This window comes from Opisthocomus hoazin, chromosome Z (genome assembly GCF_030867145.1).
Source record: "Opisthocomus hoazin isolate bOpiHoa1 chromosome Z, bOpiHoa1.hap1, whole genome shotgun sequence".
NCBI lineage: Eukaryota > Metazoa > Chordata > Aves > Opisthocomiformes > Opisthocomidae > Opisthocomus > Opisthocomus hoazin.
In genome coordinates this window covers 23,609,149-23,626,169 of record NC_134454.1, presented here as the reverse complement: position 1 = coordinate 23,626,169, position 17,021 = coordinate 23,609,149, and the positions used below count along the sequence as shown (strand labels likewise).

At 43.1% G+C, this 17,021-nt stretch overlaps 1 protein-coding gene across 5 annotated transcripts in view; it reads left to right on the top strand.

Annotated features, from left to right (window-relative positions):
- Positions 1 to 997: 997 nt before the first annotated feature.
- The window catches only part of NFIB (nuclear factor I B), a 182,988-nt gene continuing 166,964 nt past the window's right edge, over positions 998 to 17,021 (top strand). For all 5 annotated transcript variants that reach the window (XM_075446940.1, XM_075446938.1, XM_075446937.1 and 2 more), the window contains exons 1-2: positions 998 to 1,123; positions 7,246 to 7,777. In XM_075446940.1, coding sequence (XP_075303055.1) covers positions 1,094 to 1,123; positions 7,246 to 7,777 — 562 coding nt within the window. In that variant the 5' untranslated portion in view covers positions 998 to 1,093. The remainder of the gene's footprint in view (positions 1,124 to 7,245; positions 7,778 to 17,021) is intronic.

The following is a 17,021-nucleotide window of genomic DNA, read 5'->3' as shown; positions in this document are numbered from 1 at the left end:
GGGGCTGCGCGCGGAGCGCGGCGGTGATTGATGACGGGGGAGGGCAGGGGAGCGGGGTCTGGCGGGGAAGAAATGCGTGCGCGGGAGGAGGAGGAGGATGAGCGATGATTGTGTAATTAAATAATCAATAATTAAAAACTAAAAACCGAATAAAAACCCAAAAAACAACTCCCCAACTTCAGTCTCGCTTGGGTAGCGAGCCGAGCGGGGCCCGGAGGGTGCAGCCGGTGGATTTCTCAGCTCCCAAGTTTTGCGGGGTGTGCGGGGGGGGGGCGCGTGACACGGGCATGGCGGGAGTGGACCGGGAGGGAGTGAGGGAGGGAGGCGCCGTGCCCGTCCCGGCGGGAGCGGAGCGGCTCGCGGGCCGCCGGGGGAGCCCGCAGGCCGCGGCGCCGCCCCCCTCCGCGCGCCCTGCGGCCCTCCCGCCCTCCCGCGCGCCGCCACTGCCTCCTCCTCCTCCTCCTCCACCGCGAAGTTTCGGCCGCCGCCGCCGCGCCCCGGGGCGTTACGGCTCCGCTCCGGGCTCTAACCTTGAACTTTCAGCAGCGCCGGTGACAGTGCCCGGACACCAGCACGCGCACCCCCACCCCACCCCCCGCGTCCTAAAGAAAAAAAAAAAAAGGATTAAAAAAAATAAAAAAGCCCAAACAACAACAACAACAACAACAACAAAAATCCTCCCGCCCACCCCCACTTCCACTCCCCCCCCCCGCCCTCCCCCCTCATCGGCAAAACGCGCGGCGGCGGCGGCGGAGCGCGCGGCGCCCGCGCGGGCAGAGGGCTGAGCGCGGGATTGGGTTTCACCGCGGCAAGCCGGGCGCGCGGGGCGAACGGGAACCGTTGGCTATTTAAGGAGGACCGGGGGGGGGGGAGTTTCGCCGTAGAGTCGCGGTGATCCCGGGGCGCGGCGGACCCGTCCCGGCTGGTTTCGCCTGCCCCCCCCAACCCCCCCTCCCGCAACCCCCCCCCCCCCGCACCCCCCCCCCCCGCCCCCCCCCGGTCTCGGATGACTTCTAAAATGAATAGGTGAAACCGCTCGTTCCTGAGGCTTTTCCGAGGGGCTCTCCGGGCGGCGCGTCCTGCGAGCGGAGTCATGATGTATTCTCCCATCTGTCTCACTCAGGTACAGACGCGTTTCACTTCGCTTGTTTGTGAACTGGCTTATTTGCTTCCACGTGTCAGCTTTTTTATTATTTTTATATATTTTTTTTTTTTTAAATTATTCTTTGCGCGTACGCGAGTCGCGGCGAGCGGCTGTAACGGGTTAAGGCGCGGCGGCAGCGGCTCGCCGGAGCCGAACTGCCCTCGCAGGAGGGAACCGGAGAGGATAAGCCGCACCGGGCCGTTGCTTTTGGGGAGATCCGTTCGGAGCGTCACCCGTGAGCAAGCGCCGCTGATTGCCGGTGCGCGGGGAGTCAAAGGTTAACGAAACGGGGGCGAGCGTGGTTACGCCGAGAAGCAGGTCCGGGGAGTGCCGGTCTGGTTGGAGCCGAGCGCTCTGCCCCGCTCCTCCGCTCGCCGGTCTGCGCAGAGCCTGGGGAAGGGGTTTGAAGGGAAAAGTGCCGGTTTCGGGCGAAAAAAGAAAAAATAAAACCAAATCAAAACAGCAAAAAGCCGAGCGCTCGCCCGGCGCGCAGTAATCCCGTCCCGTGCTTAATTAGCGACGCGCGGGCTGCCCGCGGCGGGGGCGATGCGGGCGAGCCCCGCGCCGTGCGGTGGCCGGGCTGGGCAGGGGCGCGGCGCTCCCCCCGCCCGGGGACGGTCTCGTCGCCTTCCGCCGCCGCTCCGGGAGCCTCGACGGGGGCGGCCGCTGTCACCGGGGCGAGCGCGGCTTTGGGGGGGGGGGGGGTGCTGCCCGAGCGGGGGTCCCCGCCGAGGCAGAGCGCAGCTTTCGAGAGCCGAGGTGTTTTGGGGAGGAGGCGAGGGGAGTCCCCCGTGTTCCCCCCCCCCCCCCAGTGCCCACGGTAACGGGGAGCGATGCCGGCCGGCAGAGCCGGGGGGATAGTTTTCAGGAGCTTTTCTGTGAAAGCCTGTCTGAGGAGGATGTGATGTAAACTGATGGAGCGATAGCTGCTTGCTTCCACATTGGTGCAAGAAACGGTGAAAGAAGCAGAAAATGTGCGAAAGTAGCCGTCTCCCGCAGCCCTGGGGGTGAAGCGGCCGGGGACGTGCTCACAGTTGCGCGGCGGGTAAATAAATACAATTTAAGTCACTTCACGGTTAGCAAGGATCGTAATTCAAAAGGACTGAAGTATTCACAAATTGTGAATGAAGATGGAAACAATGATAAGGCTTATTCAGTGATTGGATGCAGTCCTGTAGCTTTTTGGCTGACACATTTTTTATTGTTTATATTTTGCTTGGCATCTAAGCGTGATTGACTTAGATATGGATATTTTCAGCAAGTAAACGTGAGCTGCAGTGGAGCAAAGCTGGAAAAGAGTACTGCTGAGATACTGCTTCTCCAAAAAAGAAATGAGCGCCCGTAGGAAGCGTTCTGTGTAACAGATAATGCACATACCTACAGGTACACGCACAGAAGTAACGACTGACGATGGAATCTGCAGTTAGTAAAAATTAGTTCTGCGTGGGCTGTCCGTCCTGTGAAATTATTGACAGGCAGTAAGACCTCTGCACCAGAGTGTCAACCTGAGAGCACAACTTAAGAAAGCGGTTTTAAACACTGGAATAGGCAAATTTTCACTACCACCTCTGTTACAGCGGACAGTTCATTTTGTCGTTTCCTCCTCTAATGACGTTTTTCCCCCTGTATGTTTGCTTTTTGGACTCACAGATGTAATAGGTTTCCTCATTCTTTACAAATCTGTGTTAAAATACCGCACTCAGGTGCATACAAAAATGCAACATTGTACTTCCACAGCCCTGAATTCAAGATAGCAGTTCCTGGCTTTTGTGCATCGATAACTTCTCCCATAACATTTCACAGTCCCGCTGTATCGTGTGCTATGCAGATACAGTTCCCATTCAGTGGTACATACGTGGAACACAGCTGCAGCAAATTGGTTTTAGTTTGGAATCTTTATCTACCTGTTTGGAATGATAAAGGCATTCTAACAAACTGAAAGAAGTCCATAAATTAAAAATTAAGATCACGCTGGCAATGAGAATTTCTGCTTTGTGTTATTCATTTATTTAAAGCAAAAGATTGATGAGTCTTATTCTGAATTGCGACTGAGTTAAAGTAGTGTTGCCAAAACTGTGCGCTCTATTGTGTTCTCTGTCTCTCAGGCTCTTGCGGTGCGCGTTGGCTGTGGCGGCGCGTGCTCAGGAGCAAATATTTCAGTGAAAGTTCTCAATGCAGAACACCTGTTTGGACCGAGCTCCGTGGGAGAGCAGTAGTTCAGTCTGTGCCGAGACCATGCAGAAGCACCTTTCAGAAACAAGCCTAAAATCCAAAGTACAGCTTTAAGACAAACCTTGGCAATTTGAACGTTACCCATCACTCTTTCAGTGAAAGTTCGGTGGGTGTAGAGTAACTCCCAAGAAAGAACAAAGACTTACCAAATCTGATGTAATTTTTGGGGGGTCCTTTCCTCTCCCTCTCGTATGCTGCTTTCCCCCAGTTTTGGAATGAGTGTAAACTGCATTTATCTCTCCTGCTGAGGCATGATAGGATGCAGTTACCGCATGCCTTTAAGTGCTTGGTCTCTTGTGGTATTTTTACCGTGGTTTATTTTTATGTTATGGTGGTCCAGGAAACTCAGAACCTGTTGTCATTTTCTTTTCCTCCTAGAATATGTTGTTTCATTACGCACAGAGAAAATCCACGCAGGGAAACTGAGTACATGAAATTTTCCATATAGAATTTCTAGGCTTCTGTATGCTGCGTTTACTGGATGGTCCTCAGTTCAAACTTGCATGAATTGATACAAAGTTTATAAAAGCGGAGGACAGGAGAAGGGCACTGCATTTCCCCTTTACCTTTTCCAGAAAGAAAACCTGGCCTATATATCATCATTAGAAAACTGTTATTTTTTTTCCTTTATTTACAAGCTGTGTAGATACTGTGTAACAACTTCCATTTTAATTTAAATTACCGGTGCAAAATGGTTCACCTGAGCCATTTGGTGTGACGTTTGAAAATCTTACCTCCATAAATCACTTTATTGCAAGAGCAACTGTGGCACATGGGTAAGTGCCACATAAGAAAAATATTTCAATATTGCCTGTATAAATATTACGGCAGGGGAAAAAAAAAAATCAAATTCTGTATATGGCTTTTTAGGAGGTTTAGTGGAGAATGTGTGTGATTAATTGCAAATCTCCATTTAGGATCATTTTTATGGGCACTTCTTGTCAAGTAATGTTTCATTTGAAAGGACTCCAGATGCACAATGAATCTCTCAAAGATATCTGATAATACTGCTTTAGAGCAGGATGTTCTTTGCTGTATTTCTCCTTCACTCTCTTTCACATATATTTATATCTTTAGGACTTAACGATATTATGAGAGAAAAGCCTGAATATAATTTTAAAAATGTGTGTGTCCCCCCGTCCCCCCCACCCTTGAAAAGGAAACATTCAACCACTACAGATTGGAATTTAAAAAGTGGAATTTTTCTCTATAAAATTTTCATAGATGTAAAGTGCTGTAGGTTACTATTGGTAATACTGCGCGCGTTACCTAAGGGCATAGCCATTCCAAAATAGTCTGTGATGTTCTTCTTAAAAATGTAAACTAGATCTGTGGTGTTCTAGTAGCATAGAATATTTATTTCCACGTTCATTCTATTGCTGTTTTAACTTATAAATGCCGAAGTCTGTTTAGAGATAGGGGAAGTCATTTTTTGGGGGCAACAATTCACGTCCTCCAATGCTTTTCAGCCCTCTGTCTTCGGTCCGCCTTTAGCCCCAGCTGTTAGAATTTTCAAAATCTGTAGTAAATCTGTTTTATTCAGTCCAAAATGAATTGTAAGAATTTAACACTGCACAGTCTTCATGCTTATGCTTTTTTTTTTTTTTTAATTTTATTTGAATACTCTGGTTAAGATGACTTTTGTAGAAGAAAAAATAAACTTTCTTTAGTAGTTATAATTGAGGGGGAAAAAAAGCATGACATCAGAAAGCGTATGAAGATAGGGAAGTCTTATCATGGGCTGTGGTTACTCAGAGCAGTATTGCCTTCCCACACAAAGAACAGATTGTGGTTTAACTCTTTCCATGGCCTAGTTTTATGTGCCAGTATAGTATCAGAATTGTTCAAATCTCTGCTGGAAACTACTAATCAGTTTAATTATTGCCTTTGTGGCTCTTTGTCAAGCATCATACTGTAATGTAATCGTTTATGTCCTGAGCTATCTTCCTATATTGTCTCTCTCCTCTACCCGCCACCCCCCCCTTTTTTTTTTTTTTCTGTGAAGGTATCATGGTCAGAGGTAAACTGCTTGCAACTTTTCTGTTGTTTTCTGTTTGACTTGAGGAAGGTTAGGGAAGAGAGGTAACTAGATCTAGAGGGGCTTTTTACCATTCAGGGAATTTTGAACTTTGTTTGAAATTTGAAGATTTAAATACTGAATTCTTGGCCTGAAGCTTCTATGATGGCAGTCTGAAGTCTGCATAACTGAGACCATTAGTTATACTTTCAACATTTTACCTAATGGAGTTAATCAGCCTATTGATTAAACATAATTCATTCCTTGTCTAGCAGCATAGCTAAAATATTAGTTTCTTCACTGTATTCTTGAATATAATTGTATAAAAAAGATTCAGTTTTAGTTTGATTGTACCGCGGCGCTTGGTATGATGAGCAATCTGCATGGTATTTAAAATTAAATATGCCTGCACACAGGAATAAAGATACCTCCCCTAAGGTCTCCCTTCCAAACCAAAATGCAGTGCTGTTTGATAAGCAGATCACGCTGTGTTAAACGGCGGATTTGCTCACGGGAAAGAGGCATTAGTTTTTGGGGAAGGCCTATTTAGATATTAACTTGGATGTGTAGGATGGTACTTAAAGCAGACAAAACAAATTAATTTAGTTGCTATAGGACATACTTGTAGACGACAGCTAAGCATTACCTCCTTAATGTGATTCATGTCGCTGCTAGGCAGAAGATAAGAACTTGCAGGTGAAGCCAGATGACAAAAAGGGATGTTTTGGAACTGTAAAGAAGTTGCATGGATTTCACAAAAGCAGCGTTTGACCAGCGATGCACTCGTAATGTCACTCTGCCACAGCATGCAGAAATACAAAGAATGCAAAGTTTGTGCCAAGTTGCCATTTTTCATTGTACACCTCAGATTGATTATTATTTTTTTATTTTTTTTTTTTTAAGGGGTTTAGAATAGTTGCAACACTCATGTGATCAGTTAACAAATTAACCGACTCTTTGGGGCTTCAAAACCCACAGTGGAGCCGCCGGAAGAACATAAATGTAATTTTTGTTCTCAACTTCATAAACTTCTATTTTACAGAGTTTGGGGGTGGTGGGAGGGAAGCATGAAGAGCTGAAAGTACAGAAGCTTCTGTTCAGCATTTGTATACGACACACTGTGTCTTTTGCCTGCTCTCCCTTACTGTATACTGGTTTCTGTAGTTACCACCACTGGAATGGTGCTGTTTCAGTGCTGGAATGTTGGACGTTTGATAAGAAAATGGATCAATTTTAATGGCGCATGCTCTTTGTGCCACCAGCAGTCTCTTGCTGAGAGCATGCTCCAAAAGCGGGAACTGTGTGGCATTACACTGAGCATGTATATGCTTTGTGTTTCTGTGCCACAGAGAAGAGAAATGAACTGTGGCATTCGCCTCAGCCTTCTGAACGTTTCTGCTCCGATTTTTTAAAACCGTAGCGTGTCCTCTTTGTGCAATGGTACTTTTCTTGATGTTAGCCGTTCAGCCAGATATTTAAATATTAGGAACAAAACATATTGATAGCATCTCTTTTAAATGGTGTTGTCTCTGCAGCATTGCAGGATGAAGTGAGGGGAGGCATACAAAATAAAATCTTAACATGGTTCTGTCAAAGAGTGAAATATGGGGAAAAATGCGATTCTCTGTGTACTTTTTGTCTGCTGCCTGGCAGCGACAGTAATTGCGTAAAAGGTATTATGCAGAAATTTGTGTTGATTTTAAGCGTCGTTTCTCTTCATCTTGGATTTCACTTGAAGATTTTCAGAAATGTGTTTTGATACTGCTTTGATTGTGGGAACTTACTGACTTTGAGTTTTCTTCTTCTCTTTTTTTTTTTTTTTTCCTCCCCCCCCCTCCACTTCTTTCCACAGGATGAATTTCACCCGTTCATTGAGGCACTTCTTCCACATGTCCGTGCAATTGCCTACACTTGGTTCAACCTTCAGGCTCGAAAACGCAAGTACTTTAAAAAACATGAGAAACGGATGTCGAAGGATGAGGAAAGAGCAGTCAAGGATGAGCTGCTTAGCGAAAAGCCTGAAATTAAACAGAAGTGGGCATCCAGGCTCCTGGCCAAGCTGCGCAAAGATATTCGCCAAGAGTTCCGGGAGGATTTTGTGCTCACGGTGACTGGGAAGAAGCACCCATGCTGTGTGTTGTCCAATCCTGACCAGAAGGGTAAGATCAGGAGAATCGACTGCCTGCGACAGGCTGACAAAGTCTGGCGTCTGGACCTAGTCATGGTGATCCTGTTCAAAGGCATCCCCTTGGAAAGTACGGATGGAGAGCGGCTCATGAAATCCCCACATTGCACAAATCCAGCACTTTGCGTCCAGCCACATCACATAACAGTATCAGTCAAGGAGCTTGATTTGTTTTTGGCATACTACGTGCAGGAGCAAGGTAGGAAGCAGATTGTCGTGTTTCTGTGTTAGTATGTCAAACTCTTGATTCCAAGTAGCCACGTTTCCCCTATGGGCTGGCTTCCAGTGAAACATTATTCTGTGGTCTATAGACATAATGTGGGTACATATCCATATGTAAATCAGCTTCTGTATGTATAAACTTGCATACACACACATTCATACAGACCTGTTTAAGTGGCATGTACGTTTGACATACGTGCCTTGTTCTTTCAAGAGAGAGTGGGACGTACCGAAGGTAGTACTTTAGTTCTCTGAAGTTGCCTTTTTTTTTTTTCAAAATGTGGCAATATATTGTGCAATTTTTCCAGTCGTGACTTCAGAAAACATTCGTCTTGTTTTTCAAGTTGTGTGTTGTTTTTTTTTTGCCCTACCCCAGTAATGTTAGATGCAGGTATGTGCAATTGCACAATCACAATAAATACTATAAATATTTATTACTGTCTTTATAGTTACAGATAATCCAGAATTCATCCTTAAACTGATGAATCTGCTATCGCTTTGAAGAGCAATTGTAGACTTTCTCACATCTATAAAATAAAACATGAAAAAAACTTTAGCACAGAAGTTTGTTGACAGAAATACTCATGAGTGAATACCGAAGGTAGTCAGATTTACAGAATAGAGGACTTAACGTTTTATTCATATTTTACATCACTAGCTCATCTTACCTATCTGAGCTTTAAACAAAGATCCAGGTTGTAATATTTCAAGAGCGTTTTCCACGAGAAATATCTTTTCATAATTGCGCTCGTATACTTAATTTTATTTGGCAGATAATTGAAATGTGGATAATTGCAGGGACACTATGGAAAAGCTTCTTAAACTTAGTTTTACAGAATGAAAATAAAAACCTAGCTTCTGATAACAATGTATCAGGGAAAAGACTGGTAGTCATATTGCGTATTCAGTTAACGTTACACATACACAGGCCCCTCGAAATCGTAAATGGCTGTAAGCAGATAAAGGTTTTTTTCTCTCCAGCACTAAGCCTTCTGAAACGCTTTTGCTCTGTGAGGGGTCATTTTGGTTCTTTCAGGTGATTATACCATCGTCTAGACGTCTCTGTATTGCTGGCTGATCAGCAGTAGTAAAGCGTTGCTTTTTTAGCCGCAGACCTCAAACCAGGGAAAGTTTGTCTGTCCGCAGATGGTGGGCCATTTCACAACTTGGCCTGGTTGTAGGCAGAGGTGGCCTGCAGAAGGGCAGATGGCAGGCCGATCTCTGATGCCTGATATGTGACTGCGGGATTTAACTGAGAAACAAATGGAATGGATTTTGTTAGTAATAAAAAAGTAAAATTGTACGTGTCTTCCTTCAGTGTGTACTCATTCCTTAAAAGAACAGATACACAACACAACCGTTTTGTTTTCGATGAATTTGTCTTAGTATTTACCCACCCAAGTAGAGCACTATGTTTACATGGATGTATTAATAGGGTTCCATTTTTTGCATTATTTGGCATGAAAAAATGTGGTTCATTGTTTTGCTGTCTCCCCCCCACTAGTATTTTTTGTATTCTTCCCTCCACAGCAGTAGACAACACTTAGGTATTTTGTAGTGATTTCAAGTAGCTGCAGAATCAGGTAAATCTGATCCCCAATAACAGAGGAAAAAAGATTTTTTTTTTTTTTTGATAGCATTAAACAAAATAGCTTAATCACAAGTAATTTGTACCTTTAAACTCCTTTTGTGGTGAAAAATTCAAATGATATTTTGAATGCATGTGTTGCAAGACGTAGCTTACTGATTAATTCTAATGTGCTTACCTGTCTCTAAAAGTCAAAACTACAAAGGGAGGCAAACCAGTTCAAGTAGCTCTTGAGCCGAAGAAGCTGGGGTCAGAGTACTCTTACATACTGTCAACTTTTAAGTTGTTGGAAGCCAGTAACGTGAAGTGGGAGAAAGAATTGCAGGGCGTAGCTGATTTTTATTGATTTAAATGGATTGAGAATATGAGTTTATTTAAAATACTTGCCTCATCAGAAATGAGTAAGATAAGCATGCTGAAATATAGTAACTTTCAGAGTTACACGATGCTACTTTGGGAATATGCTGGAAGATGAAGCTGGCTAATTTCTATGTACCAAGTCACCCTTAGTAGACCCTTTTGTTTATTGTAAACTACATGTATTTTCTATCTGTCTTGCTGCTTCACAGTAAATCTTCCATTAACATCTGTTGGCACTCTTCTTGAAGAAGTCATATTGAGTTATCTGTGTATTTTTTTTCCGTTTTGTCAAACTTTGATTCTCTGTCCTCATTGAAAGCAGGTTAATTGTGGCACTTTGTAGTGCACTTGATTAAGAGCACCAGGCTTTGCAAAAGATAAGCATGAAGTCAACCAAAATGCTGCATTATCACACATGCTGTTTTGCTTTTTATTTCTCTTTTAGAATATGTAAACTCTCTTAACAGTATCATGTAAAAACTAAGTAGAGACACAGAAAGAATTAAATCCCTGAACAAAATATGAAGAAGGAATTAGCACATAAAATGAATAAAGGGGCCAAGTAGTTTGGTTTTTTTGTTGCTTTAAAAAAGAAGATTAGAGGAAAAAAACAGGAGGAAGGATAGTGCGAGTGCCAGTGATGGTTGCCAGTGGCACCAGGATTGGCATCAGACCTTCTTTGTTTAGCCTAGGATGCCTGTGATTTGTTGGTTGGCATCCGCATTGCAGTGCAGAGTAATGTTACAATATATTGACAATTTCCAGATCTAGAAGTGTCAATAATCCTTTCAGTTCTTAATAAAAGGAGCTTCTACTTGCACTCCTGCCTTGAAAGAAGAAATAAGGACCGACCTATGAAGTTCTCTTATTGACCAACTTTATCTGGTTCTACTTTTCGCTCATCTCCCTCAGAATTCAGCATCTTTTTTTTGCCCCTCTTTTTCTTTCTACTATCCTCTTGTGCTTTAGGATCTTTAAAAAAAAAAAAAAAGGAGCTTGACATAGGTTGCAATGCTGCTCCTTTGAATGAAATGGAGGAAGAAAATGGGAAGTACCTGCTGTGATCAATGTTTGGCATCAAAATAATTCTTAATCGTAACGCACTTCTGTGGGGCTCTGCTTGTTGTGTCTGTCAGGTCCGCCCCCCCACCCTGAGTTTTTAGAAAGCCCAAACCTTGAAAATGTTATGAATGTTGTTTCTATTGAGAAAACTGCCTTCCCCCCCCCCCCCCCCCCCGGCCCCGTCAGGCATCAGAGTGTGTCTATCGTTTGGTATGAAACACATCTCAGTCCATAAAATCATTTGATGGTATTTGATTCAGTGCAGTGCTTCTGCTGTATTCCCGTTGCTACAAGAACCGCCATTTTGTTTGTTGAGTGCCAGGAGAGGGGAAAAAAAAAGGCAGACAATGTGCTCGATGCCAATAATGGTTGCCAGTGGCACCGAGGTTGGCATCAGACCCTCTTTGTCTAGTTGCTGAATGCCTTTGATTCGTTGGTTGGCATCCGCATTGCAGTGGGCACACTGGAAAGTTTTTGACAATCAGTGAATGAAAGCTGCAGTACTTGTTTGCTGCAACAGAACCCAGATAATATAAATCCCTTCTTCTGATAGATGTTTTACTTACTCTTACAGTGGCTAATTAAAAAAAAAAATCAAATCGCGTTGCTATTTTTTCTGAAACATAAAATATCTACAGCAGTATGTCTCATCTGCAGAATTCCTAATCCCCACATCTTCTCCGCTGTTTTTTTTTTTTTCAGCATAAATAAAATGCAAACTTGATGTTAGGTATTTCAGCACATACTAAATGAACCATTGAAGACCTTGAGATATGCTTTGGGAGTTTAAAGGGCTGAAGCAATGGTACACGTAAATAGTAAACATTTTAAGTGTTTTTAATGCATGTGCTTCTCAGAGCGCGTACGTCAGTCATGTTCGTGTTTACAGTCTCCTTTGTCCTTGTTCAAGGGTGATATAATTGGGGGAGCCTGCATCCCCAGCTGTTAATAAAGTCTGAAGTTGAGGGAGGGGAGGATCATTTTAAACTATCCGAGAAGGAGGGCAGAAAACAGATGCAGATGTCCTTACTCCAATACCGTTCAGTCACTCCTGATTTTTTTTTTTTTTGACTTCTTAAACCGTCAAGATGCTGCTGCAGTTCCAGCTGCATGACTTGTCCTACCAGGAAATCAGCAAAAAAAAGACTGAATCACTTCTGCTGGAAGTTTCCTAGATAGCGTCAATATTGCTTTCCGGTCAACTGCTATTATCTCGTTAATTAATATAGAAGGATTAGCAGCTCTACCTGAAGGGCTGCGCAGAAGGAAGCCTGGCCTACGTGAGAGTCCCTGAATCGACAGACTGTGTCCTGTCTCAGGGGGAAAATAAAAAAAGAAAAAAGAGAAAAAAGAAAGGAAGAGAAAGGAGAGGAGGGGGAGGGCGCAGGCTGGCTCCTGCAGCCCCGCCTGGGGTGGCTGTGGGGTCCCAGTGGCCTGGGGGTCCGCTGAGACCCCACGGCTGCCCCAGCCTGGGCGGGTGGGACCCTGCAATGGCCCCTCCGGGACCCCTCGGCCACCTGAAGCGGGTCACCCCGCAGCACAGCGCCAGCGAATGGGCGGTCCGCAGCCCGGCGGGGACATCGGCTTTTCCGCGCAAGATGGGTCCAGGTGACACGTGCCTTACTTCGGCAAACAAATCCTCCTGCCAGGAGGGACTACAACGCTTTTTTTATATGCGATATATCTGAATTGGCAAGAGTGGGCGGGTGAGCTCCTGGTCTGTCAGTGGCTTGATCTTTTTGTTCGCCTTTTTGAGTTTTGTGAGTTTATTTTTTTATAGGGAGCTCGAATTTTGAGGTGGATTGGCATAGCCATTTTCATGTTATGCTGTAGTTTTCCTTCAGGAAGTACAAAAAATTGATGATGCACTAATACAATAATACTTTCTGTATTTCAAAGTTATAAATAAAATTATTTCGGTTAGTTCACTGTAAATACGAGAATTTCCACTTAAAATCACAGTCAGAATTATGTTACAGTCTCCTTTCTATGTAAGTCACATAACGGTCGTATGTCTAAGTGTCATGCCACCCAGAGGGATTTTGGATTAGGGTTTGCATTTCTGGTGTGCACCGATGCTTCCACGTACAATTAATAAAAAAATAATGGGCTTAGAAGAATCAATCAATCCGTTGAATTGCTGATTGTTCCTACTTCCATTAACTTTAATGATTTGCCTCCTTCTGAATACTTTACATGGGAACATAGAGTAGAACATTTTACCTGTTCTGCAGAAGGATGTGTCAAGGTGAAAGGTGATTTGTTGGAGTTTACACAGCAAATGATTAGTTACACTGGGAACAACGGGAAATAGAGCTTATTGCTACCTGTACCTATTGGCGTCTAGGTGCTCTAGGAGCTTGTTGCTTACGCAGTGAACTGGCGTGCTGATCCCTTGCACTGAATTTCGATTTTGAGTCAGGAAGCCAGTGTGGAAGCAGAAGTATGAGCTTATATTTTATCTGCTCTCATACGAGAAGAGGTTTCTGTAGTGTAAGAATCTGATAGGGAATAATAATGTAATAATAAACCTCTCTAAAACTTTGAACTACTTTGAGCAAGTCCAGTCTATTCAAGTATGCAGAAAAAGTAATTTTAAAAAACTTGCTGTGTCAGCTGAAAAAGACACTGTAGTGATTTCTTTTCTAGTTTTCTAACGGAAAATTTTGGATGACTACTTTGTCGAGTGTCTCTGTTGTGCTGAAAATTATAGACGGGGAAGATGTTTGTCATTAGGAGACGGGTTAATTTGGTGTCTGTACAGGCATAATACTGTTTTTCAATTGATGATTATAGCTACTTTGTTTATGAAGATGTAGAATATTAAAATGTTTTTAAAAGTCACCCACCAATTTTCATTTTTCAGAATGTGTATGTGTGAACTGACATTTGGACAGTAGATCGGAAGAATTCAAAATGTGTATTTCTTTCTTTTTAGTTTCCATCAGAACAGGCTTGCAAGTCGTATGAGAGGTTCAGGAGAAAGGAAGGGCATTTTTCCATTTTTGATTCTACTGTTGCAGTCAGGAATGAAATATATATATATTTTAGGAAGCAGCTTTTAGCTTCTTCTGTTTCTTCTTACCTGATACACCAAGGGGAGTCATTCTCACAGGGTTAAATGACAGTAATTGTGTTTGAAACACAAGAGGCTTATGGTTAAATGAATTCTGTGCAACTCGTTGAAAATTTAGAGGTCAGTATTAATTTATGAAAGACGTTTAAATCGACAGCAAGAAGCTATAAAATAAAGAAAAGAATAGAAAAGAAGACAGAAGATTCTTGCAGTTTCAGACAGAAGAACAATACTGGGAACAAAAAAAACGTGTTTTTAAACTATAAATAAGGCCACTAATTCATAAAGGAAATACTTCAAATAACAGCAGAGATTTATGCTTTAAATTTCTTAATTTTCATGCATATTGAATTCATTGTAACTGTGAAAACGTCATTAAAATAATTAAATGCTAAATGCCACTGCAGGTTGGATTTCAAAGTTAATTGCATGAGATTGCTGTTAAGTCCGCTTCTTTTTCTAGCTTTCCCTTCTTCCCTGCTTCTCCTCCTTCTCCTCCTCCCTGCTGCCAGTAGGGCAACGCAGACATCTCAAGGACTGGTGGCCCTACAAAGCTCTGCTCCTTGGTGCATTGTGCTACAGTGCCAAGCACAGTAATTGAAGAGGCTTCCTAAGCGTTGCGTTCCAGTCCCAACAGCAAGGTGGTATGTGGCTCTGCTGTAATCACTCGGGTTAGGATGACCTTGAGATCAGGTTAAATGGCTAGCTTAACTGAGCGGGGTTGCTCCTTCCGTTGTGCGATGGAGGAGAAATCCCTTACCCGGAGACACTTCCCAGATGCTAAGTGAACGTGAAAAAGGAAGAAGGTCTGTGTGATTAGCCAGTCTGTTTGACAGACGTCAGACAAGATGTTGCTCGTTATAGGGAGCTTTCATGATTTTACTCTATCTGTGTTTTGGGTTTTTTTTTGACTCTTGTGGAACTGCTAGAAGCGGTTACTAAAAACCTGGCTCAGGGCAGTGAAGCCTGGATTAGTGGAGGTTTGAAAGGCTCAGAAGCTAGTAAAGGGGAAGTAAATCTAAGATTATTATCTGTGTCCAAGAGAAAAGAGAATTGATACGGGTGTGTATATTCTACTGTCTGGGAGCAGTGAGTTGTGTGTGCAGTTGGGAACATTCTTCTGGCACAGCTGTTAATCTTTTCACTCCTCGGTTTTGTTTGTAAAAAGATTACTTTCTTACACTATCCACCGCCAAACTCCCCTTTCAGAGAGGTTCTTTCCTTTTCTGAAGTATATAGTGCTTTTTTAGTTTTAAATAAATGTATTTCTTCAGCCATTTCTTAGGAACTTCATTATTGGCCTGTGACTTTTGTTCTAGCTTTTTTCACAGTTGATGGGAGATGGGCACTTCAGACTTGGCTTTTGTGGGGCATTCTGTCTGAGGAAGGGCTAGTAGTCTGAAGTGTTTTTATCAATAATAGTGTTTCAGATGTTTTTAGCCAGCCTGAGGACCAGAGCTTTTACCTCGCACTCCATGAGTCCTGTGTACTACATCCCTCTTGCCCCTTATGCCCCTCCACAAGCCAAAAGGGCAGCTTAAAATCATAGGGACACTGGAATAATTTTAACATTAGTTTCTTCCTAACTACTTATGGTGTTTGGGACCTTTTAAACTACTTCTTTTTACTCTAAAACATAGAATTGAAATAGGGAGATGTTGCTGTGATACAGCACTGGGCAAATTATGGTGCGAAAGCTTGGCTGAAGCCCTTCCAGCCATTAAGTGTTCTTTTCCCCGTGGAGAAACCTTGCAGTTTTTGACAGTAACTGCCTATCTCCAGAGCAGAAGGGAAACTTTTATGTTTTCCAGTGTCCTTCCATAAAGGCACCTTCACTAAAGGCATCTCTATGGCTTTAAGTGGGCTTTTAATTATTTCCACCTGTGAAAAATACACATGGAAATTGAATGAAATGGTTCCCCTTTTCTTGCGTAGAGAGTGAACAGGAAAGCCAAATGCAAAAATGAACAGTTAGTGAAGTCTGAGAAACTCAGCTTGTCCACTGAGAAATTAGGAAAAAAGATTAAGTTTTCTGATACTAGTTTGATGCAAAGGCTGTGTATAAGTAAGTATATCCTATATTATTTGCAGTTATTTGACAACTGAGGGTTTCAAACATTTAGGTCTTGAAGATACTGCTTATATATTTGTCTTGCCAATCTTCAAATTATATTATGCTGAATTACTATACGTATTTTCACAAAGGACGAATTTAAATAAGTGAAAGATGTGTGTGAACTATTTGTCTTGAATCTAGCATTGTATTTTAATTTTTGGTCAGTTATCTTACCATGTCCTTCACAAGATATCTTCTGAGAAGATGTCGCAGGGTTTATACATTTCTCTTTAACATAGAAACAAAGAAATTTGCATGCTTTAGAATCCATGAATTGCAAACTCCACATCTTCAGAAATTAAATACCCTTAAAATATTTACAAAGTCTGTATTTTTTGCTTGTGAATTACATTGGCCTGAAATGCCAAACCGTTTTCAGCCTTTTCTGATGAAGCGAGTAACAAGGAAACGCTGGATTTGCTTAGAAGATTATTATGGAAGTGCCTTGTGTCTGAGAGATAGCAAGTATATTTACTGCAGCATCAGTTTTCCATTGCATGATTAATGCCATTGAAAATGATGCCAGACGTATTGAAAGGATGAGTACGCTCCAGTGTCCCTGATTTAAAAGTGTGAAAACATCTAGTCAAGGCAACTTATATTTTATTATTCTGACATCTGCAGTTTCTGGACGGATTACCTTAAATTTGTTATGCCATGTTAAAAGACATGTTTTACGAGGCTGGCCTCAGCTCCTGGCCTTAGTGTCAAGAACCCTGCTATATGTGATGCAACATGTCTTGTTAGGTTAATTGACCAAAGCTGATTTGTTAAAACAATTCATTTGTGCTGTAACTCATGCCCAGGCCAAGTCGCTACCTGAATCTCCTGACCTTGACTTGCCGGGGTCATGGAATGGCTGTGAACTCCTTGACCTCTCCATTGTTTGACAGCCACGCAGCATCCTCCAGTTCTTTGTGGTAACCGCTGACAAGAAGACCTCGGCCCCAACTTCACAGCCCAGTGGGTTTCGCGGTGTCCCTCTGGAGCGGCCATGTCCTCCCTTGGATGCGCTCCTG